Below are 25,142 nucleotides of genomic sequence, written 5' to 3'. Positions count from 1 at the left end.
TTTTTCCCACTTTTGTTAAAAAGAGTATGAAAACCTAGACATTTTTTTTTACTTTACATTTAGAACAGATATAAAATTTGTGATTAATTAAGAGTCAACTAGTGAAGTCATACGATTAATTATGATAAAAAATTTAATCGCCTGAATTTGGGACGTAATTTTTTTTCGTAATTAATCGCATGATTTCATTAGTTAACTCACAATTAATCACACGTTTTATATATCTGTTCTAAATGTACAATATTTTTTTCTAGGTTTTCATACTCTTGTTAACAAAAGTGGGAAAAATGCTAAACCAATTGAAATTGAAATTAATTTTTGACATCTATAGCCGTCAATGGCAGTGAATGAGTTAATAAGCTTTTGTTATGTCACAACATTTTTGCTTTCTTAATACATTTTGGAAGCATACAACCTACAAATATTCCCTTTCCTAAACTTTGTATTTTTTCTTTAGACTTCAGATGTTTCCTAGTTTAATGCACTTACTGTGCCCGATAAAAATATGCACATTTAAGTTTATTTTCCTGGTTTCCCCTGTAAAATTGTATCACTAAATTTGTATAATTTCTGTAAACTTAGATGTTTTAAATGAAAGTTTTGTTGTGCCAAATTTGAATATTAAAGCTGCTCAATGCAGGAAATTTAATTTAGAATTTTTGAAAAATGAAACTGCGCGCGTCCTTTCTCACATACACACTGCGCTTATAACGCCACATCAGCAGACAGAAGGCGGGAAATTCGAACCTGAATCCAGTCTGAAAACTAAAAGCAAACAATAAACAAGTCTTAAGCCACAGGCTTGTAGGAGTACCCATTGTGAACAGCTAAGGTGTTACTCGGCTAATAAGATGTTTCAGTCATAAATGGTCAAATAAAAAGGCTATTGAAAAAATATTTTGGGGTAAATTCCTACATAGAGCAGCTTTGAACAAATCTAAAACCAATTAAATACATATTTCAACTATGACCGAAATCATTATATGTTGAAATACAGTAGACAGGCGGTAGGGACTGGTTGGCCTGCAAATAATGAAAATCCGCATATAAATGACCCCCTCCCCCCCAAACAACTGAATTCATTTTCGGAGGCCATCAAAGAGGTCCATTCAAGCCCGAGCATCAAGCATCAAGTATGAGTTGACATCACGGAATTGACCATCGCCAGCTCTCATCGATTCTTGTTTATCTGTGATAAACAGTGATCTGTATCAGATTTTTTTCTGATGACAGTGCAAGAGTTCATACATAAACACTCAATCTGGCTGCTTGTTATTGGAAAAGCTTTTGTTGAACTGCTCTCTATACAAGCTTATATGTGACAGGTACTAATGATTTCCTCCTTTGCTATGTCCCACTACCCCTTACCTCCCACTCAGGCTTGAAGACAATCGTGGGTGCATTGATCCAGTCAGTTAAAAAGCTGTCGGATGTTATGATCCTCACCGTGTTCTGCCTCAGCGTGTTTGCTCTCATTGGCCTGCAGCTCTTCATGGGCAATTTGAGGCAGAAATGCGTCCGCTTGCCCATCAATGGCAACGACACCAACAGCAGCAGCACTGTGGCCGCCGACATGTTTCTTTTCAATAGCAGCCTAGCAGAAATCAACGACACGTTCCTGAACAGCACAGGGAGCAGCTTCAACTGGACCGAGTACATCAGCGATGACAGTAAGCCAAGAGGGACAGATCGGCTGCATGTGGGTTAACCGGGTTCAATTTAGCTTCTGCTAAAGTTGCAGCATGTTTGACTTTCGTTTTTCTGTGTTTTTATAGACAGTCTGTTGTTTAGAGCACTCATATAAATCTCTAATAGGTTTCAAAAATAGGTCCCCAAGTAAGCTTAATTAAAGCAAAATGGTTAAACAAATCACAGTTTTCATGCAAAATAGAAAAAGGTCAGAGTGATGTTTTGGGCTAGAATAATAAGGAGTGAGAAGGTAGGTCCCTTTTTGGGTGTCTAAATGTGTCAAAATGACCTTTGTTAAATTTCGCACTGATCCTTTCTTGCAGTGGTGCCTTCCACAGTGAAATAATTATTGTGCAAAACAACTTACCATCCCACGCTGCAAAAAAAAAAAGCTGCTGTGGGTATGAAAGGAGAAATCTTATTATGTGGCCACTATCATCCTCTTACTTGAACCTTATTGAACATATGGAGCATCTGAGATGGGGGAAGGAAAAGAAAAAATACCTCCAAATAGTAACCCTGTGGGGCAATTATTGCATCCTAAAATCAGATGCAGGCATGAAATGTCTATGGACTTATACATTCAGAGGACTCTTATGTTAACATGTACAGTAAATTGATCATTGAAGATTTTCTTTTAGTCCTTTTTTTTTCAATTACATTGACAAAAATAGAAACAAACCTTTTCTGCTTTCGCAACCATTTTCTAAGCCGTTGTGCTTAATAATTTAGACCGTTGGATTTGAGATATGAATACTGTATTTAGAAAAAAACCCCCATTACTATTCTCACTTAATTTTGTTCAATCGTATACGTTATTATTAAAGAGATATTTACTATACATCTCATTCAATGGAAGATTGGCAAAAATTATATTTAACATTTCTGGTGTCTTCTGTTTCAGGTAATTACTATTTTCTCCCCGGTCGCAGGGATGCTCTGCTTTGTGGAAATGGCACTGGGGCTGGGTAAGGACCTTTGCCAAATAAGCTTTCAGACACTTAAGTTTGCTCATTTATGGTAGCCAAACCTGCAATTTTCAAATCAAGATATTTTAAGTGGATCTAAATGATCAATCATGAAGTATTCATATAGCGCTACATTTTTTCCACATTTTCCTCTTATTACTGCCTCATTCCAAAATGGGATAAATTCTCAAAATTCTACACACAAGACCTCATAATAACAATGTGAAAAATATTTGTAGAAACGTTTTTGCCAATTGCAAAAAATATAAAACTAAGAAATCACATGTACCATCACAGCCTTGGTCACAAAACATCCTTGAGAGCTTCCTACAGCTTAATTGGAGTTTCCCTGTGGTAATTCCATTAATTGAATATGATTTGGAAAGGCACACACCTCTCTATTCAGTATAAGGTCCTACAGTGCATGTCAGAGCGCAAGCCAAGCATGAAGTCAAAGGAGTTGCCAGACACTAGACAGGATGATCTCGAGGCACAAATTTGGGGAAGGGTACGCAGAAATGTCCATCTATAAATGGAAGGATTTACGACCCACCAGGACTCTTTCTAGAGCTGGCCACATGTCAAACTGAGTAATTGGGGGAGAAGGGCCTTTGTCAGGAAGGTGACCTAGAACTCGATGGTCACTCTATCAGAGCTCCAATGGTCCTCTGTGGTGACAGGAAAACCAGAAGGATGACCATTTCTGAAGCATTCCACCAATCAGGCCTAAGACCTGTAGAGTGGCCAGAGAGAAGCCACTCCTTTGTATAAGACACTTGCTCATTTATGACCAGCTAACTCATTAGCCAAAAGGCGCCCGAAGGACTCTCGGACCATAAAAAAGAAAATTCTGCACTTTGATCAGACAAAGTTTGAACTCTTTGGCGTGGATGCCAAAGATTGGGGCGACGGTTTACCTTTCAGCAGGACAGCGACCTTAAGCACACAGCTGAGACAGCGAAGGAGTGGCTTGAGGACAACTCTGTGAATGCCCTTGAGTGGCCCAACCAGAGCCCAGATTTGAATCTTATCGAACATCTCAGAAATCTGAAAATGGCTGTGCGCCGACGCTTCCCATCCAAACGGATGGAGCATGCAAAGTGAAATGGGCGAAACTGCCCAAAGATAGGTTTGCCAATCTTGTGGCATCAAATTCCATAAGACTTGAGGCTGTAATTACCGCCAAAGGTGCCTCAACAAAGTATTGAGCCAAGGCTGTCAAGGCTGTTTTAGTTTACAGTAGTTTCTGGATGCGCTGTATGAATCTCAAAATAACTTACATCATCATTGTGTGACAGGCTTTGTCCAGAAGGCTTCACTTGTATCAAAGCGGGCCGCAATCCCGACTACGGATACACAAGTTTTGACACCTTCAGTTGGGCTTTCCTGTCTCTGTTCCGACTCATGACACAGGACTACTGGGAAAACCTCTATCAGCAGGTTTGTATAATTTGTGGGTGCATTGCTGCTGTTTTATGTTATTTCTCCCATTTTTTGTCATCTATCTACTTCCACATAATTCATCCGAGTCTCGTCATTCCAATTTGAACATATTCCAAATATTCATGCCATTCTTGCTTCCATTTTTCTTATTCTTACCCACAATTCTCGATTTTGTACCCTAATTTTCCCATTTCATTCTTAATGGCCAATTCAGCATTGTATATTTACATAATTTCAAAGTGATATTCATTTTACTTTAGGGATGATTGTTAGTCCATTCCCTACTTGATTCTTCAAATTTTACTTCATACCCTACTTGATTCTTAACACCTTACCCCTTTCTGCTTTTTCCACTACAATTTCTCCATTTATTCACCAATTCAAACCATTTCAACTTCAACATGCTCAGCTATTTCCAGCTCATTGCATATCATTCCATGTCACTTATTATACTTCACATCATTCAATATCAGTCCAGATAATTCATGTTTTTCATTCAGCCTCACAGCCTTCACACACAATTTCTTCAGAATGTGCACATTGTCTAGTTTCAAAAGCTTTTGTGTTATTGTGATCTTTATACTCTTGAATCCTTTAGACCTTGCGTGCGGCAGGGAAGCCCTACATGGTCTTCTTCGTTTTGGTGATCTTCCTGGGTTCCTTCTACCTTGTCAACCTAATCTTGGCTGTTGTGGCCATGGCTTATGATGAGCAGAACCAGGCCACTATAGAAGAGGCTCAACAAAAAGAGGAGGAGTTCCAGGCCATGTTAGAGCAACTAAAGAGGCAGCAGGAGGAGGCACAGGCAAGAACAATTTTGGTTTAACACTAGGTTAAAAAGGAAGTCAATCCCAACCAATTTTCTTGACAATAATATGTTCTATGCAGCCCCACTATTCTAAATACGGTATTTTGGTTAATATTGGGTTAGTGGAATATGACTTAAGCAGCAAAATCCAGCAGTTTTTATCAATATCAGAAGGCGGCCATTTTGCCACTTGCTGTCGAGTGAAAATTACATCACAGTTGCTCAGGTCTCAGGTAAGAACCAATTACAGCTCAGCTTCAGAAAACAGATGAGCTGTGATTGGTTGTTGCTTGAGCCCTGAGCAGCTGTGATGCCATCTTCAGTTGACCGCAAGTGGCAATGGTCGCCCCCTGACATGGATAAAATGTAATATTATCAAGAATGTCATGTTTAGACTAGTGAGGTCACATATAGCATATTATTGTCAAGCAATGTTTAAGGTCCCCATTAAGCTTGAGATGGTAGTTGTTCTCCATTGAACTACAGTAAATTATGGCACTATCTGTGAGAGAGAGAAAAAAGGATTTAAAAAAGTGTAGTAGAGATGTTGAGTGAGATAATGGTGAGTATACATTTGAGTACTTGGCCTATTGTCAATAAATTGTCTAATTAAAAAAAAATACTCATAAATATTTGGATCCCCATCTAATTTTGAAAAGAATCCCCCCAAAAATCCCAAGCCATTCAGAACATTTCAATTTAGTTGGAAATCACTGATGATACATTCTGAATTGTACTTTTTCTCAGCTTTGCAAGCATTTATGTATAAGCGCAAACACCAGCCACATCACATTGCCAAAGAAAATGGCACTGAACCCTAAAATTTGAATATTGAAAGACAAACGTCAACTGAGCAGAGACGAAGAGGATGCGATTTTACCCAAGTAATTAAAAAAAAGGAATAATTAAATTAATTTAACCAAGTAAATAACACAATGATTTTTAGACCAGAGACTGTCAATGCTTTCATGTCTGCTTTCAGCTTCCAGGCTTTCTCTTCATATTAATTTGCGCAAGCCTTTCAGACAGCCACCAGGTTGCCATGACAACTGTGTGTTGTTTTCCGATTGGCTGACAGGTTGCCGCGGCAGCGGCCACGGAGAGCGGCGAGTACAGCGGGAGGGGGGGCCCCACCTCTGAGTCGTCCTCTGTGACATCCAAGCTCAGTTCCAAAAGTGCAAAAGAGCGACGCAACAGGCGGAAGAAAAGGAAACAGAAGGAGGAAGAGGAGGAGGAGAGAGAAGCATGCAACAAGTTCCATAAGTCTGTAACCGTGGACAGCATCAACAGGTCCTTCCGCTTCTCCATGGATGCTAACCGACTTTCCTATGAGAAGAGATGCTCCTCACCCAATCAGGTACATTTTACTCTTAAACATGATGATGGGCTTTCACTTCTTGTACAGCTTGTAGTGAGAAAATAGTTTATTTCATTGTTATTTAAGGCCGCAGAGATCTAAAAAAAAAAACATGCATCAGTTTTTTGGGGTCCATTTGATCAAGGTTGCATTGCATTTCTAAAAAAAACACAAATAATTTTTGAAGAGCTCACAGATACTTTCTTTCATAGTCTCTGCTCAGTATACGTGGATCGCTCCTCTCGCCACGGCGGAACAGCCAAGCCAGCCTCTTCAACTTCCGCGGACGAGTACGTGACATGGGCTCAGAAAACGACTTTGCGGACGACGAGCACAGCACCTTCGAAGAGAGCGACAGTCGCCGGGGCTCCCTGTTCTTGCCACGTCGTCTGGAGCGTCGTTGCAGCGCCATCAGCCAGACAAGCCTCAGGGTACCTCGTGTCATGCTTCCTGCCAATGGCAAGATGCATTGCGCCGTGGACTGCAACGGCGTTGTTTCGCTGGTTGGAGGAACATCTGTAACTAACTCTCCGGTTGGTCTCCTACTGCTTGAGGTTCATTTTTTAATTTACCCCAAGGTTGGAGACCTTGAGTCACATGATTTGACACAAGTCAGATTTAAGTTGCCAATTTTAGGACTCATGACTAAAACGTACAAAAAAAAAAGACTTTGCTTTGACCTGGTGTTCATGAGACTCGACTTAGACTTGCACCACATCACTCGACGAGCCTGCCTGTTTACATTTGAAAAAATTCAATTTCAAGATAGTAGGATATTTGTTTTGTTTGTCAAAAACAAGCAATTTTTTCTGTATGCGATTTGCAGAAGCCACCTCATGAAACAAATACGGAGAGATGAGTTCAGTTTAAAGCTTATGGTTTTCATAATTGGGAAGAAGGTAATTTAGGTTGGACACAACAACATCTGACTTCATCCGTCACTACAAACCCCACAACGACAGCTAAGCTACAATAAGTCCGCAGTTTAGCTCACCGATAGCTGGTCCAACATGAACAAAGCTTCATTCTGGTTATGCATTTATTTGAGAAGGCATCAAAGTAAAAACAAACAAAAAAACGGTTTTGAACCATCATTTTTTTTTTATTATTGTGTGCCACTAGCTAGCTAGCTAGCGTTTTTGGTGCCACGGAGAAAATTCTTTTTTGGCCAGTTATTGAACATGAGGGACATATTGCTGACTGAGGCTAAATATTTTCTTGATCTATTGTAGCCCATGAGAGGTGGACATATTTGTGCTGTATTTCATCTCATGTTAACACTTGGGGGCGGCATGGCTCAGTGGTAGAGTGGCTGTCTCCCAACCTCACAGGATTAGGGTTCACCAGGTGGAGGTGTCTTTTGAGAAAGATACTGAACCCCAAGTTGCTCCGAATGCTGTAATTTCTCAATAGGTGAATGTGAAGTCAGTGTGAAGGGCTTTGAATGCCTTAATAGTAATAATAATACTGTAAGTCCTACACAAGTCAAACACCAATTACCGTAACTGAGACTTGTACTTTTTATTGGTCTCAGCCTTGCACAGTCTGAACTTGACATCTACTTCTGGGAAAATTGACAACTATCTTGATGGACTCTAGTTCTCTTGTGACTCTATAGGTCAAATATTACATTGTTATCTTGGATTGTGTGTTTTTCTCTAGGGAACCACAACAGATACTGAGGTGCGAAAACAATGCTCCGTTGATTATTTAGATGAACCAGGAGGCAGGCAAAGAGCCATGAGTGTGGCCAGCATTCTCACCAACACCATGGAAGGTCAGAAATCTTTCACAGATTTAAAATGTTGTCAGGGGAACGCACCAAACTTTACTTAACCTACTCTTTACATCCTATATGCTACATATAATGACCTATAGAACAATAAATTACAGAAAAATAATCATTATCAACTGTTCTAGTAGCCCCTGTGATTTTCACTGCATTTCAATGTTTCCCTTCTAGAGCTTGAAGAGTCGAGACAGAAATTCCCCCCCTGCTGGTATCGATTTGCCAACACTTGTTTGATCTGGGATTGTTGCCCTGCCTGGCTTAAAATTAAAGACTTTGTCAACATGGTGGTCATGGACCCATTTGTGGATCTGACCATAACAACTTGCATCGTCCTCAACACCCTTTTTATGGCCATGGAACATTATCCAATGACGAAAGAATTCAACAATGTCCTTTCTATTGGAAACCAGGTACCTACTAATATTAACAACCATCCATCCCTTTATGATGTATATTGGTGTATAAAATTGTCCCCCCCCCCCCCCCCCCAATAGGTATTCACTGGCATTTTCACAGCAGAGATGTGCCTCAAGGTCATCGCTCTTGACCCTTACTATTACTTCCAAGAGGGCTGGAACATTTTTGACGGCATTATTGTTAGCCTGAGTCTCATGGAGCTGGGTTTGGCCAATGTCGAGGGCTTGTCTGTGCTCAGGTCCTTCCGACTGGTAAGAGACACAGTCACATTTTAGTCTACGCTATCCAAATCCTGAATATAATCCCAATTATTTATTTTTTTTGCTCTTGATTTTACAACAGCTGAGGGTATTCAAGCTGGCTAAATCCTGGCCAACTCTGAACATGCTGATCAAGATCATTGGTAACTCAGTGGGGGCTTTGGGGAACTTGACCCTGGTCCTCGCCATCATCGTCTTTATCTTTGCCGTGGTGGGCATGCAGCTTTTCGGCAAGAACTACAAAGAGTTTGTCTGTAACATAAACGATGAATGTCAGCTACCACGCTGGCACATGCATGATTTCTTCCACTCCTTCCTCATCGTGTTCCGGGTGCTGTGTGGGGAGTGGATCGAGACCATGTGGGACTGTATGGAGGTATCAGGACCGACAATGTGTCTGATTGTCTTCATGATGGTTATGGTCATCGGAAACTTGGTGGTAAGCATCTCCTTTGTTGCTTTACTTATTTAGTTGCTTGTTTAAAAGGGAAGCCACCCCCCCCAAAAATTATTGACAATAATATGTTCTATGCAGCCCCACTCGTCTAAATACAGTATTCTGGTTAATATTACTTTAGTGGAATATAAATTAAGCATCAAAATCCAGCAGTTTTTATTAACTCATTCACTGCCATTGACGGCTATTGACGTCAAAAATTCATTTGAACGATTTCTATTAGTTAAACATTTTTTTCCACTTTTGTTAACAAGAGTATGAAAACCTAGATTTTTTTTTTTACTGTACATTTAGAACAGATATCAAATTTAGGATTAATCGTGAGTTAACTATTGAAGTCACGCGGTTAATAAAAGTGGGAAAAATTTTTAAACTAATAGAAATTGTTCAAATGAATTTTTGACGTCAATAACCGTCAATGGCAGTGAATGAGTTAATATCAGAAGGCGGCCATTTTGCCACTTGCTGTCAAGTGAAAATGACATCACAGTTGCTCAGGTCTCAGGTAACAACCAATCACAGCTCAGCTTCAGAAAACAGGTGAGCTGTGATTGGCCGTTGCCTGAGCCCTGCGCAACTGTGATGTCATCTTCAGTCGACAGCAAGGGGCAAAATGGCCACCGCCTCAGATGGATAAAAACAGCTGGATTTTGCTGCATAACTCATATTCCACGAATGTAACATTAATCAGAATGTCATGTTTAGACTAGTGAGGTCACATATAACATATTATTGTCAAAAATGTTTGAGGTTGACTTCTCCTTTAATATCATATGATGTAATCATGGTGGTGCAGCTGAAAAAAATGCAATTCATGTGAAAGTCGCTATTTTTGGTCAGGTGGTTACTTAAAATCAGTTATATGTAAAAAGGTATTTTCTCATAACTGTCCAATGTACATTATTGTGTCACTGCATTGAGGTGATCAGCCTGTCGCAGTCCTGTATGGACACCCAGGCTGCTGTTGTGGCAGCTTGGCGTTCCATGTCTGCCCTTTCCCATCATTTTCAATTGATATCGGGTGTCCTCAATTAATAGTGGTCCAGTTTTGGTGGAGGTGCAGTATAATAACAGTCGTGCAGGAACAAATGACTCTTCTAAAGAGATAGTTGTCTTTCAAATGCCTCTGAAGTGTGCAAGCCAGTGCTTTCCAACAAGGCATCACAAAGTAGAGAAAGTGTGAGCATTTCAAATTGTTGATAAACTGCATTTGTAAATATCTGAAACAATATTAACAAGAAACAGCTTTAACACTCGTTGTTTATTCGTTGCTTTATTTTTTTAACACCTCATCGCTTGGCTGCCTTGCACGCCCACTCACAAAGCTGCTGTGAATATCTAGTTTGATTGGGTTCATCATCACACGTGTGAGGAGTTTCAGTGCCTGTGGTTGGTCTGTGTGTTTCCTATTTACTATTAGAATGGAGGTTTTAAAAAGACTAAGTTGTCGTGTTTACACTGAGAAATTATCGAAGAAATCTAATAACATCTTGCTCCTTGTAGAGAGGTGCCGTTTATCTCATATAGTTATAATAGTTTATAGATTGTTGACATCTAATGTAACCCAGTCATTCATATCTTCTTTTCTCATGTTCTTGTTAGGTTCTAAACCTGTTCTTGGCTCTGCTTCTGAGCTCATTCAGCGCTGACAACTTGGCAGCAACTGACGACGACAGCGAGATGAATAACTTGCAAATTGCCGTGGGTCGTATCCAGCGCGGCATTGCCTTCTTAAAATCGACCGTCCGACAGTTCCTCCAGAGGCTGTTCTTCGGCGGGGGCGGGAAGGGCTCCAGCTTGCATGAAGAGAGCAAACCCCTGGAAGAACTCCATAGCAACGGCAAAGGCAACTGCATCACCAATCACACAACAGTGGAAATGACCAAAGACCCTGGTGGAATGTACATTACAGCTGAGGGCAACGGGCGTCCGGGAGGAGGTCTGGTTGTCGGGGGCATGGTTGACGAGGATAGCACAGAAAAGTTCCCCATAGACGATTGTCACTACATGTCGTTTATTCACAACCCGAGCCTGACGGTCACAGTGCCTATTGCTGTGGGCGAATCAGACTTTGAGAACCTTAACACAGAGGACTTAAGCAGCGATTCCTCGGATGTGGAGGACAGCAAAGAGGTAAGATTAGTCTGTCGTTTTCTGTCTTGATCTGTGGCGTATTTTAAAGTTGACTCTAGCGAAGGCTGATGAATCACTTGAGCAGCGTTTTGCAAGTATTCCACCTGTTCAGATTTTCATCAGAAGTTATGACGTACCTAAATACTGTTCCATTCAGCACCCCCAATTGTACGATATGGTAAGGTATCAGGTGCATTTGGCACACATAATTAGATTATACTGTATTGCTGTAACCTTTCTACTTGCTATGACCTTCCTTATATGGCACAGTTGAGACTGTAGGGGTCACACATCGTCACCTGGGCTCGGCAGGCTATGAAGAGGAATCATCTGACGGGAGCTCAGACCTTCCGCATCTGGCAGAGAAAGGCCCCGCAGTTGTGTACTCAGTCTTTTTGGCATCCATTAAATAGTTTAATTGAAAAGGGGAAGTCAACCTTAAACATTTCTTGACAATAATATGTGTCTAAACATGACATTCTGATTAATATTACATTTGTGGAATATGAGTTATGCGGCAAAATCCAGCCATTTTTATCCATCTCAGGGTGCGGCCATTTTTCTGCTTGCTTTCGACTGAAGATCACATCACAGTTGCTAAGGCTCAGGTAACGACCAATCACAGCTCACCTGTTTTCTGAAGCTGAGCTGTGATTGGTTGTTACCTGAGACCTGCGCAACTTTGATGTCATTTTTACTTGACAGCAAGGGGCAAAATGGCCGCCTTCTGATATTGATACAAGCTGCTGGATTTTGCATGCTTAACTCATATTCCACTAACACAATATTAATCAAAATACCATATTTAGACGAGTGGGGCTGCATAGAACATATTATTGGGGGGTTGACTTCCTTTTAAAGAGAGCACCAGTCAAAGTTTGCTACAAAGGTTTCAGGTTGGAGGGTCCCATGACATGCTCGAGGGGGCATCAGCAGTAATCTGGGTACAGACGAGCTCCCCTCCTTTGCCCGCAGCGGGACTTGAACTGTAACCTTATGGATGAGCTACTGCCTCCGTAGCTGATGACGTGGATTCACTTTGACGATTCCTTGAAAAACAGACCAGCAAGGGCAGGTCATTGTGAAACGCCACAGATGCTGCTAATTTAATTTAGAACTGCCTGAAGGGTGATCTCAACTTCCTCTCTATGCTGACAAGAAACAATCTAATTAAAATTCAAGTAAAATTAAATAAATGATTGTTGCCACTAGACTTTACACCGATCTAATCGACTGGATCGGGGTCACATTTTATGCAAATTCGGTTATCTGCTGTAATGTCTTAATTTGCCCAATCATCAATGACATCATTGATCAGCTCAACGAAATAAGACATTACATGTTATATTTAATGTTCATCAGCATTTTGGGGAAAATTCCCCCCAGGGCCTGGCCAGTCCCTATCCTCTGCAAATGGCAACTGACGAGTAAATATAAAAGTTTTTCACATAGATATATTGCTCCATCTTTTGATCGAATCGGTGATCGGCTATTGTTTTTTTGCTCGGTGGTAGGAAAATCCTGATTGTGTAAAGTCGAGTGCCACATTGTTTCCCAGATCCCATTCCGCTGTAATTCTTAGGTCTTACAGAACAAACTGTAATGGCACTCCTATGAGAATCATTGGGTTCTGCAGGTGGCAGTGATGTGTATTGCAAAATGCAAAACTGCCACACATGGTAAGGTTTTTACCTCTGCAGCTCCATCAATTAAATCTGGTGGCTCTGTACCCCCTTGAACTGTGGCTTGGTCCTCGGCACATTTTGGCAACCAACATAACCTCATAACCATCTTGCACTTGGTGCTTACAGGTCTTGAGGAGGTCGCCTTCCACTTTAACCATTATTTATAGGTACAGGTGTTTGGACTGTGCACAACATTGAGCATATTTATAGTTACAGATGGTGTGCACTGTTTATGTACAGTATATTTTATGCAAGAAAATCCTAATGCAATTTTGAATGCAGACATGAGGTTGAATGCTGGCCTGTGGTTGCGCACGACTTACTTTGTTTAACTCCCCCCGTTTGTTATTGCAGCCATATCACAGACGCTCTCAAGGTTTTCAGTGAGAGAAGAACTGTAAGAGCACTTTATTGTATCATAGCACTAACCATGAGGACTGCCAATGTCATTTACGAACAGGCATTTTTTTCCTCATACTTTTAATGGACTGCCCATTTTCGTTCTTTGCCTGGTCTTGCCCTCCGCCCCACCCACAACCCACTTTCCTTTATTCCCACCTCTTCCCCATACAGCAGTACACATAGGCTACACACTGTAATTGTTTACTTTTCTTTGCCTGCTCAATTGGTTGCTTTTGACCTGGGATTTGGTCTGCATTGAAAAATAGGAAGAATTGGAAGAGTGGAGCAAATAAAAAGAAAAATAGGTTATTAATTGTGCTTTAGTTTAACATGGCTTTGATCTATGACCCTAATTATCAATTTGCTGCTTTATTAATTTATGGATTATATTGTGTTTTTTTTCTGGCATCATAAGCATAGTTGACCTTATATAACTCATATGTAGGATTCCAAAGATGGTTTATCCATTATTCAATACATTTACAAACAATATTATTCAGTTGAATTGAGACCCGTAAACAGCATGACCTTGTTTGACTTTCTAATTGCAAACCAGATTCCTCCAGCATGTGTACTCTGTAATCGGGCTTTCTGCCTGTGCTCCAGTCTTTGTGGCAGATTTATCTCCGACAGTAACACTATTAAATCACAAGAAGCAAAAGTGAATAGGGTGGAAGACCTGTTTGAACCAAGGAGAACATAAATTCAACACTGAATTGTTGTTTTTTTTGTGTCAGGGTGCTACTTCTACTTCTTCTGAATTGTATAATCCATAGCCAGTTACATAAGGTCATTGACGTCTGTTGTGTCAGTAAAATATTACATTTTGAAACATAATTTTAAAAAATGGCCGCACAGTGGCCAAAGACAGCTGGGATAGACTCCAGTGTGCCCGCAACCCGAGTGAGGATAAGCAGTTCAGAGAATGAATGAAACAAAATCAAAATCTAAGCACATACATTCTTTCATTTTCGGATCATAAAAGGGTCATAAATCAAGCTGCACATTCCTTTTTAGTTTTTAACATACCTGAAATAAGATGTCATTCCTGTGATGCATCTGATAATGGAATGTAAAAAAAAGAGACTTTTGTTTTTACTATATATATAAAATATATTTATTAAAAATGCACCGTATCAAAACACAATATTCTCTGTCAATCACTAGTAAGTTTTATATAGTATAAATCACCCCAACAACCTATCAATAATCTGCATAAGCACCCTTTTAAGATAGGGAAGTGTAGCATAGCATGCCAAGCTAAACTGCTGCAGATAAAAGCATACCCAGACATCACCTCATGAAATCCATAACCCATCGTGGCCAAACGAGTACAAAGGTAGAGTAAGACAGCATCCTTTCAGAAATGGATGCACGTGAGAAGCATGCTTCCATCATTCCCATGTCCTATTAGCTGGGTCCCACTGCAATCAGGGCTGCTGCACTGTGTAGGATGACATGTTTCAAAACTTCATACACCAAATGAAAGTCGCATGCAACAACACTAGGCTTTCCCTATCCAAAACGACAAGACAAGACTTGACATGTCTCACATTATCCACATGCTGTTGCTGCTATTTATTTACTTCACACCATGTTATAGAAGTGGGGGGAATGGATAAAACACCAGACCACATGCTGTCTTATAAACAGTGCACAGTGCTGGTTTTTGCTGGTAAGCTAATGTGGTCATCTACCGACTTCAACACAACAGAAAAAGCTCCAACACTGCTTTCAAGGAATGGAAATAATGTATTTTCATGTCACTGAGGAAAACTGGTGATCAGAACTTTTGGTGGGTGGATTGCACTCTATGGGGCGAGGGGTATATGCAGTAACTTTTTCTGAAAATATTTCAGCAGATAAACTGAATACAAACTGATCTGGGTTGTTAATTTCTCAGTAGACGTGAAAATACCGCACATGTTTTGCTTGGTACAATTTCAGGCTTGGATTGATGATGCACTGGAATACTGCATGCACTCTTCCTCAAACTGAGGTCACATCAAACGTACCCACAGTTGCATTACAGTAATGTCCAACTCCCCATGTCATGTGTTGCTATATGATATGATTTGAGCCTTCAGATATGTCATGCCAAAGCCTGTAGGTACATTTGATCACTGTTGCATGTGATGACAATGAGGACGTTGAAAAGGAGTCCAACTCTGTTATGACAGTGCCTAATCTGAGTAGAAAATAACACAAAAAGCCAGATCAGGACATTTGGTCCTGGAACAACTCTACATTTTCAGTGTAACTTTGTTCACCTTTTATTGTCCATGCAGAAAGTGGACACAGAGCCTAAACATCTTAGCTCTTCAGAAGGCAGCACTGTTGATATTCGCCCTCCAGGAGACGGGGTTGATTCGGTGGAACTGGAGCCAGAGGAGTCACTGGACCCCGAGGCCTGCTTTACTGAGGGTGAGATGGCGGCTACAAGTATGATAGATCAAGGAAAAGTGGGACAGAACTGCTCATGTGGTGTGTTCAACTCGCAGCTGAGTGACAGTGAATAGGAATGCTCATCAGGTTAGAAAAGAAGTCGTTCGTATTCGTCTCGCTTAATGATTTAATCTGGCAGTTTGTCTACAATTCCTAATGTGCGAATACCCTGCGCAGGTGGGTGTGAAGATGGAATTTAGAAATCAAATACAGTCAACTCTTTGTTCACAAATTCACTTAATTGTTTTTCTTTTCTGTGAAACCTATCCTCAGCAAGATTGATTTGTTTCATGCTTCTCATACAGTGCAGATGTTTTTCTGTTTTGCTCTCGTCCCTGCTTGCATTTTCTACTGAGTGTTCCCAAATTTAGTTCTTGAACTCTCTTCTTTTGATGTATTTACTGTGTTTTTTGTTTGTAAATATTTTTCAATGTCGCGGATGAAACCTTGTGTGTGATTTGCGCTTTACGAATGAATAGTGCTGTTTTGGGGCATTTTCTGTTATGCACCAAAGCGCTGATTGATTGGAAATGAGTAATTAGGTTTAAATAAATTATTTTTGAAGTGGTCTATCTCAACCGAGAAAATAAGATCATAAGATAAGTTTAGGCTGGGTTGTTAGCAGATGATGCAGATAATCTTTACCTCAGGTGCACTTTCTAGTGCTTTTTGTTTTGGAAATGAAATTTTACGCCATTAAGGATAATATTGTAAAATGAATATGAAATGGTATTGAAAACAGTTTTGATCATTTGTGGTCTAACCCTGTATTTCAAATACAAACTAAAAATGTTCTTCTTCAATATAATCACAACTTGTAAAACTATTAATGTAGGCAATTATAAATTAATTTTAGGGGGCATCAATTACTTGTGGTTTTTCCCTATTGGTGTCCTATTGTGCCCTATCTGCTGCAAATAATGTTTACTGTAACGTCATTGGGAACAGGATTTGTATTAACCAGTACATGTTATGTGATGGGTTGTGGAGTTGTTAAAAACTCCGCACTGCCTTACTATACCTGTAAGACACTGCATGCAAAAGTCTGTCATCTCAAACATCCCCTCATGTTTACAACTTTACACACACACACTTCTGTTGTTGTAGTTACTGTCATGGTACATTTGCAGTGGGATGCATTGTGGTTGCCAACAACCATGCAATTCATTTCTGTGGTCCATTTCATTTGTGGTGTTCTGCAATTGTAGGATGCGTAAGCAGATTCCAGTGTTGCCAGGTCGATGAGGAAGCATCCTGGTTTAAGAATTGGTGGACACTAAGGAAAACCTGCTTTATAATAGTGGAACACAACTGGTTTGAATCCTTTATCATTTTTATGATCCTGCTCAGCAGCGGTGCACTGGTGAGTTGAAATGCTTTCATTCAATCGCACCCAACTCAAAAGTCCAGTCAAAAGTCACTAAATGTACTTTTTTTTTTTTTTTTTTACTTGTTCCCTGCCTTTCGCTCAGGCTTTTGAGGACGTTTATATTGAGCAGAGGAGGACCATTAAAACGATGCTGGAGTATGCGGACAAGGTCTTTACTTACATCTTCATTCTGGAGATGCTGTTGAAGTGGGTTGCCTACGGCTTTGTCAAGTACTTTACCAACGCCTGGTGCTGGCTCGACTTCCTCATCGTTGACGTATGTACAACACTCAACATCTTTAACTGTGGATGAAGTCTGGCGTATTCATTCCACGTTTGTATACTTCACACTAATTTCAGATATTTTTAACCCAACATGCCCAAGGTAGTCAAACTGCTGTCTCTGGACAATGATTGGTGTTGTTAACATGTTGAGACCTTTCATATTTTCAACCATGCTTATGTCATACACCAGGGGTCATCGACGCGATGCTCGCGGGTACTAGTTAGCCCCCAGGGACCACATGTGTAGTCGGTGGGCCCCTTCTAAAGCTAGCTCACCTGCGATGGGACATTTGTGATATTCTAGGAATGTTGTAGAAGTGATCATTTGAACATGTAATGACAACTGGAAATGTATAGAAATAAAGGCTCCCATTTTCATGCCTAGCGCAAGTCGAACACAAAGCGCAGTCTAACTGTGCACATGGGTGGACAACAACATTCCTCATTCAATATGATTCCACGTTGCTCTATTTTTTTCATTCAGCATATCAGCCTTCACACACAATTTCTCCAGAAATTTCTTCATCTAGTTACAACATATAATAACATTATTAACTCATTCACTGCCATTGACGGCTATAGACGTCAAAAATTCATTTGAACTATTTCTATTAGTTTAACACTTTTTTCCACTTTTGTTAATAAGAGTATGAAAACCTAAAAAAAAAATTGTTTTATTGTACATTTAGAACAGATATAAAATTTGTGATAAATCGTGAGTTTATTGAAGTCATGTGATTAATTACAATTTAAAAAATGTAATTGTCTGATGCAATTTAAAAAAATGAAAAGATTATTAAAAATTAGGGGCGTCAGGCGATTAAAATTTGTTATTGTAATTAATCGCATGACTTCCCTAGTTAACTCACGATTAATCACAAATTTTATATCTGTTCTAAATGTTCAATTAAAAAATCTAGTTTAAAAAATGTTAAACTAATAGAAATAGTTGAATTTTTGACGTCTATAGCCGTCAATGGCAGTGAATGAGTTCAAGATCATTTGAACACATTTATCTTTTCAGTAGTATGCATCAAATTGGTAGCCGTTCACAGACAGGGTTCATGACCCCTGTCATACACCATGTCCTCTCAGGTGTCCCTCATCAGCCTTGTGGCCAATGCGCTGGGCTACTCCGAGCTCACTGCCATCAAATCCCTGAGGACACTGCGAGCCCTCCGGCCACTGCGAGCCCTGTCTCGGTTCGAGGGCATGAGGGTAAGTAAGATTCCCTTTTAATGCAAGCTTTGTGACGTTGCAATGGAATGTTGATGCAAAAACATGTTAAGTTCTCCACTCGGAATCTTAGGCAAACTTGTTTTCTTTACCACTCATCGTGTAGCTATGGATATACTGTACATGCCTTTTGGTAATTTGAAATGTGTCGTTTGAATTTAACTGCATGTTCTCCTTCCAGTTCAACTCTGTACTTCTTCTATCTGCATGTTTCTTTTGACATCGTGTTGATGGATTGCAGACATTGCTTTTTGACGCTGCTTGTTTGGTGCCTTGTAAATGTGACCTGTAATCTTTTTCTTTGTTGTGTGTCTTTTTTCATTTACAGTCAGACAAAATGTTGTGACCTCATCCTGCCTCTAAGGTTTTTTTCCGTTTTGCTTTTTTTCCTATGAAATTGTAATCTTTACTGAATCAACCTTCACCTTCTTAAATGTCTGGTAGTAAAAGCTTTTGTGTGCAGACGTCACTCAATAAATGTAGCCTTTGTATAATGTAAAAACAGTCAAGTGATTAGATGATTGTAATGGTCACTTATCCCAAATTAAGCAGCCTTTATTTGGGGAAACAGAGCTCCTCCATTTGAGCAACAAGAAGGTACTGAATTTGTCTGTATTTTGAACCTGTGCAGGTTGTGGTAAATGCGCTACTGGGGGCCATCCCCTCCATCATGAACGTGCTGCTGGTCTGCCTCATCTTTTGGCTCATCTTCAGCATCATGGGGGTCAACCTGTTCGCAGGGAAGTACTACTACTGCGTCAACACCACCACTGACAAGGTCTTCCCCATCGAGGTGGTCAACAACAAGTCCGACTGCCTGAATCTGGTCAACGACAGCGCCCGGTGGAAGAATGTCAAAATCAATTTTGACAACGTCGGTGCCGGCTATTTGGCGTTGTTGCAAGTGGTGAGGGTGTTCAAAAAGTCACAGCATGCCTTTTGGAACAGTGAGGACAATTCCTTCAAGACAATTGTGCTTGAGATCAAAAGACAAATGTTATACAACATAGCAACATTTCAGCTTTTATATCAATGTCTGATTGGAGATGACATTCCAGTATTTGAATCTAATTGTGTTAAGTCCTTTCCTTACAATAACTGCATCAAGCCTGACATCAACGTTCTTCTCCTTTTACTGCAGCCTCTTTCAGTGCCCATTTGACTTATTTCACTTAGTATTATTAGGGCTACTCAATGAATCACTTAAAATTGATCAGTGTAGTTTTTGGAACAGAATTTAATTTACCTCCTCGCTATTTATTGTTTGATTAATCAGAATAATGTAATAGGACACACTGGGCCAACAAACAACACATGTCGTTCACATGAAAAATGGATAGTTTCAAATGTTGATCTCTTGTCTCATATTTATTATTGTTTTTTTTTTCCAAATGTTTCCTACAGCAAAAGTCATGAACCTTAGTCTCACTGTTCCAATCACTTGGGAGGAGAGTTTAAATGGATGGATAGGTAGATACACTCAGTCTGACTTATTCACTCTTATCTGTTGTTAGGCAACATTTAAGGGCTGGATGGACATTATGTATGCAGCAGTGGATTCTCGTAATGTAAGTTTATTCCAAATGATAAAATCAACTATATACAATAATTTCAAAATGGATTTGTCCTCAAATTTACTGATACAAATAACTTTTGTTTTCTTTTTGTCTGCATCCCTCTTAGCTGGAGGATCAGCCCAAATATGAAGTGAACTTGTATATGTACCTGTACTTTGTCATCTTCATCATCTTTGGTTCCTTTTTTACCCTCAACCTGTTCATTGGTGTTATCATTGACAACTTCAACCAGCAGAAGAAAAAGATAAGTCGTCAAAATGTCTCTTGATGGCTCATTTCCTTGATTATAACCATCTATTGTTGTGTTTTCTATACTTTGGAGGGCAAGATATCTTCATGACAGAGGAACAAAAGAAATATTACAACGCTATGAAGAAGTTGGGTTCCAAGAAACCACAAAAACCAATTCCTCGGCCAGCAGTAAGTTATCCTCGGACCTTCTCACATTTTCATCCTGTATGCTGATATTCCTGTCAAGGACATTAACCGGATTTTTTCTATCCTGGGGGTAAAAGAGAGCTTGACTGATACACGGGGTGGGCTAAGAAAATCATTTGAATATATTTAACTGGCGCTACATATAGCCTCCTAAGCCATCCCGAGATCCCATCAAAACTAATCCATTGTTTGTTTATTGTTCTGTTTGACCCTCAGAATGCTTTTCAAGGCTGCGTGTTCGACTGCATAACGAAGCAGGCTTTTGACATTGTAATAATGATCCTCATCTGCCTTAATATGGTGACCATGATGGTGGAGACTGACGACCAGACCCTAGACATGGACAACATCCTTTACTGGATCAACCTGGTCTTCATTGTGCTCTTCACAGGGGAGTGTGTACTAAAGATGATCTCCTTGCGTCACTATTATTTCACCATAGGTTGGAATATTTTTGATTTTGTGGTGGTGATCCTGTCCATTGTAGGTAAGGACGCCTTTATTTTCATGGGTACATTTTGACCTCTGTTGGGTTCCGTTATATCCAAATGTGCTAATTGGATCTTTTTACTTTTGCAGGTATGTTTTTGTCAGAAGTGATCGAGAAATATTTTGTGTCGCCAACATTGTTCCGAGTGATCCGTCTGGCCAGGATCGGCCGCATTCTCCGCCTTATCAAGGGTGCCAAAGGCATTCGGACACTCCTCTTCGCCCTGATGATGTCACTTCCTGCCCTGTTTAATATTGGTCTCCTCCTCTTCTTGGTCATGTTCATCTACGCGATTTTTGGCATGTCCAACTTTGCCTACGTCAAACGGGAGAATGGAATTGACGACTTGTTCAATTTCGAGACCTTTGGGAATAGTATGATCTGTTTGTTCCAGATCACTACCTCAGCTGGGTGGGATGGTCTGCTGGCTCCCATCCTGAACAAGAGGGAACCAGACTGCGATAGCCAAATGGAGCACCCGGGCAACTCCTACAAAGGCAACTGTGGCAACCCATCAGTGGCTATTTTCTTTTTTGTCAGCTACATCATCATTTGCTTCCTTATTGTGGTCAACATGTACATTGCCGTCATCCTGGAGAATTTCAGCGTGGCAACAGAAGAGAGTGCCGAGCCACTGAGCGAGGACGACTTTGAGATGTTTTACGAAGTGTGGGAACGTTTCGACCCCGACGCCACACAGTTCGTGGAGTATAGCAAACTCTCTGACTTTGCCGACGCGCTGGACCCTCCGTTGCGTATGCCTAAGCCCAACATGATTCAGCTCATCTCCATGGACTTGCCGATGGTCAGTGGCGAGCGCATCCACTGCCTTGACATCCTGTTTGCCTTCACTAAGCGAGTACTCGGGGAAGGCGGTGAGATGGATGTGTTGCGCGGGCAGATGGAGGAACGCTTTATGGCATCCAATCCTTCAAAGGTGTCGTACGAGCCAATCACCACCACTCTCCGCCGCAAGCAGGAAGACATGTCCTCTATCATCATCCAGAGAGCCTTCCGCCGCTACATGATTTGCACGGCCATAAAGAAGGCCTCGGCACTCTATAAAGAGCAGCTGAAAGAGGGCTTGCGTGACCCTGACAAGGATGTGATGGTCATCAGCAAATTCAATGAGATCTCCACCTCGGACAAAACTGACATGACCCCATCCACGGCTTCCCCTCCCTCTTACAACAGTGTGACCAAATCTGACAAAGACAAATATGAGAAAGAAAACTGTGAGAAGAAAAAAGACTTGAAAGAGCAAAAGAAATAGACTTTTTCCCCCCCATTGTCATGTGCTTGTATGTTGATTGCTAGGAGTTGGCGAATGTCCCAAATAGAGGAGGGCAAGTTTGTTGTGTATACACAGTAAATTCACAAGGACATCTAAAGGGACCAAATCATCCAGAAGTCACTGCCAGACTGAAAAAAAGAGTCATGCAAACACTTGTGATTTAGTCGTTTTGTTAATTGACACACTCCGGTGTATTTTAAGTTGTCTGTAGTTAGTGCTGCTGCTGCTATAAATACACTGTCATTAATTTTAAAATGGCTGTATTACTAAAAACTACTCTACTACTATTGTTTTCTTCTTTTGGCTGGTAAGGGGATGAAATCAAACTTTTTGGACCAGTAAATCTCAAAATGGCAAAAATACTTAATTCCTCCATTCGGGGAAGGATTTTCGCCCTTTTCTATCAGATGATCATGGTCTCAGATTCTGCGTTCCCCCCCTTCTTGCCGCTTTGAACTGCCACAGAGTTGAAGATCATTCGCCTGGCAAGCCACACCCACTTTCTTTAAAACTACTGAAGGCAGAAAATTTAATTTTGAATCGCTACTGTCACCTGTGGCCGGAAAATGAAACTACATTTTCCCTTCTTCAAGCGCACAATGCGCACATGATGCCACATCCGAAGACAGAGGGTGAAAAATTCGAACCCAAATCCAGTCTGAAAACTATTGGCCAGAGGCTTGCAGGTGTTCCCATTATGAACAGCTAATGTGTTAATCTACTAATTAAAAAATGTTCAAATAAAAAGGCTACTGTAAATATATGTTTTGGGCAAATTGTTACAAAGTAAATCTTTAACAAAAGAAAATTTGTCCAGTCACTTCGCCATTGAAAGTGATTTCAGCCCGGCTCAAAACAAACCATGCAATCGATTTGTGTATTTGCTGTGACGTATTCTTCGTGAGCAACGTGACTCTTTGGCGCAGGAGGTCTATCATCACACAAATCCTCAAGTTTTTACCGCAAAGACGACACAAGTCATTCACTACTGTCTTGTCTTTGAGTAGCCATGTTGAATTTATTCCGTATCCGCCCATCGCTACTGTTTACTCACGGACTTGCATATGAATATTATATACAGTATTTAATATGTACGCCCATGTGTGTTTACTTCTCTTCCACACATATTCCCTGATCGGATCCTGTTTGGTAAGCACCTCAGAAATGCGCTTGATGCCAACAGTACTCATCCACTAGTTACAGCAATGAGTTTGGTTTCCAGGCTAGAAGATCATGGAGCTGATGAAGCCAAAAAACAAACTAAAACAGCAATTCCACAGCCTGGTCAAGTTGAAGCCAAAAACCAACAGCTAATGGTGCAGCTCCACAACAAGCTATTGAGGTCAGTAGTCCATAGAAAACATCGAATTTCACAGTTACAAGAAAATTCAAACCCCTCTCTGTCCGGTACATGACACAGTGAAGTTGAATGTACGCAAGCAGAATGAATATTTATGTTGTGGCTCTCATTGCATTTTTCATTTTTGGAACTTTTTGTTTTTAATCTTCAACTCAGCTATTTTGTACATAGTATTGCAAAGTTCCTCTGGCTAATACAAGTATACATCTGTTCATTTTCTACCAGCCGATCCCAGATGACTTTGGTTGAGGTCTGTCAATCACTCACATTCATTATGGCAGCCGTGGCTCTGGGTGGAGAGATGGTCGTTTAGTAACCAGAAGATCGGCTGTTTGATCCCTGCTCTCCCCAAATCATGTGTCGTTATGTCCTTGGGCAAGGCACTTTGCACACACTGCCTCTAGTGCTACTCACACTGGTGTATGGAAGGTGCAAATGTTTGGTGGTGGTCGGAGGGGCCGTAGGTGCACACTGGCAGCCATGCTTCCGTCAGCCTGCCCCAGGGCAGCTGTGGCTACTTAAGTAGCCTACCGCCACCACAGTGTGAATGTGTGAGTGCATGAATAATGTATCCATTCCATTGTAAAGCGTCTTTGAGTGTCTAGAAAAGCGCTATATAAATGTGATTATTATCATTCAGACCTGCATGGGAATTTATGATAATCTAAAGTGAGATTGTCTCCATTTTCGCTGGCTTCTTCTCACATTTCACAAACATGCATGTTAGCTTCTGCAGCTCATCTGTGACCCAAAACAGGATCAGTGGTAGAAAATGAATGAAAGGATGGATAGAGTAGTATGAGGTCACACTTTTGATAGTAAGGGTGAATTGTACAAGTCCATGTTAAGATGGGCTAATGGATCCAATTAACGTGCTTGTGGTGTGATATTTCTCTAGTGCCTCTGTACAAGACAACAAATCTGTTGTATTGCCCCTAAATAGTGAAATATTCCTGTTTCCATTCTCCCAACTCACAAACCAAAACAATACAAAATACAGTGGTGCCTTGAAATATGAGTTTAATTTGTTCTGGGATCAAGCAATTCAAAATACTCATCTCAAATTATTAGTTACTTGACTGCCGCTTAACAGCAAGGCACCACTGCACAACTTTTCAAGATCTAGAACATGCCAACACATGACCCAGTTACAGTATGTCACTGTTAAATACTGTAAGTGGTTTGTTTTTGTGATTTGTAAATAACAATATAACAATTTTGGGTCAAGGTTTGTATT

At 40.6% G+C, this 25,142-nt stretch overlaps 1 protein-coding gene across 2 annotated transcripts in view; it reads left to right on the top strand.

Moving 5' to 3' along the window:
* Positions 1-22,829, top strand: part of LOC144063082 (sodium channel protein type 2 subunit alpha-like) — a 34,989-nt gene extending 12,160 nt beyond the window's left edge. For both annotated transcript variants that reach the window (XM_077585051.1, XM_077585060.1), the window contains exons 7-27: positions 1,380-1,670; positions 2,594-2,657; positions 3,956-4,097; positions 4,699-4,905; positions 5,987-6,265; positions 6,478-6,798; positions 7,928-8,042; positions 8,229-8,467; positions 8,552-8,725; positions 8,817-9,173; positions 10,794-11,324; positions 15,700-15,835; positions 17,065-17,219; positions 17,329-17,502; positions 18,606-18,728; positions 19,378-19,653; positions 20,261-20,314; positions 20,430-20,567; positions 20,639-20,743; positions 20,978-21,248; positions 21,341-22,829. In XM_077585051.1, coding sequence (XP_077441177.1) covers positions 1,380-1,670; positions 2,594-2,657; positions 3,956-4,097; positions 4,699-4,905; positions 5,987-6,265; positions 6,478-6,798; positions 7,928-8,042; positions 8,229-8,467; positions 8,552-8,725; positions 8,817-9,173; positions 10,794-11,324; positions 15,700-15,835; positions 17,065-17,219; positions 17,329-17,502; positions 18,606-18,728; positions 19,378-19,653; positions 20,261-20,314; positions 20,430-20,567; positions 20,639-20,743; positions 20,978-21,248; positions 21,341-22,524 — 5,336 coding nt within the window. In that variant the 3' untranslated portion in view covers positions 22,525-22,829. The remainder of the gene's footprint in view (positions 1-1,379; positions 1,671-2,593; positions 2,658-3,955; positions 4,098-4,698; positions 4,906-5,986; positions 6,266-6,477; positions 6,799-7,927; positions 8,043-8,228; positions 8,468-8,551; positions 8,726-8,816; positions 9,174-10,793; positions 11,325-15,699; positions 15,836-17,064; positions 17,220-17,328; positions 17,503-18,605; positions 18,729-19,377; positions 19,654-20,260; positions 20,315-20,429; positions 20,568-20,638; positions 20,744-20,977; positions 21,249-21,340) is intronic.
* Positions 22,830-25,142: the final 2,313 nt, after the last annotated feature.

This window comes from Vanacampus margaritifer, chromosome 1, assembly GCF_051991255.1.
Source record: "Vanacampus margaritifer isolate UIUO_Vmar chromosome 1, RoL_Vmar_1.0, whole genome shotgun sequence".
Classification (NCBI taxonomy): domain Eukaryota; kingdom Metazoa; phylum Chordata; class Actinopteri; order Syngnathiformes; family Syngnathidae; genus Vanacampus; species Vanacampus margaritifer.
Note: the sequence above shows the minus strand (reverse complement) of the source record. Positions and strands in the feature narration are given on the sequence as shown.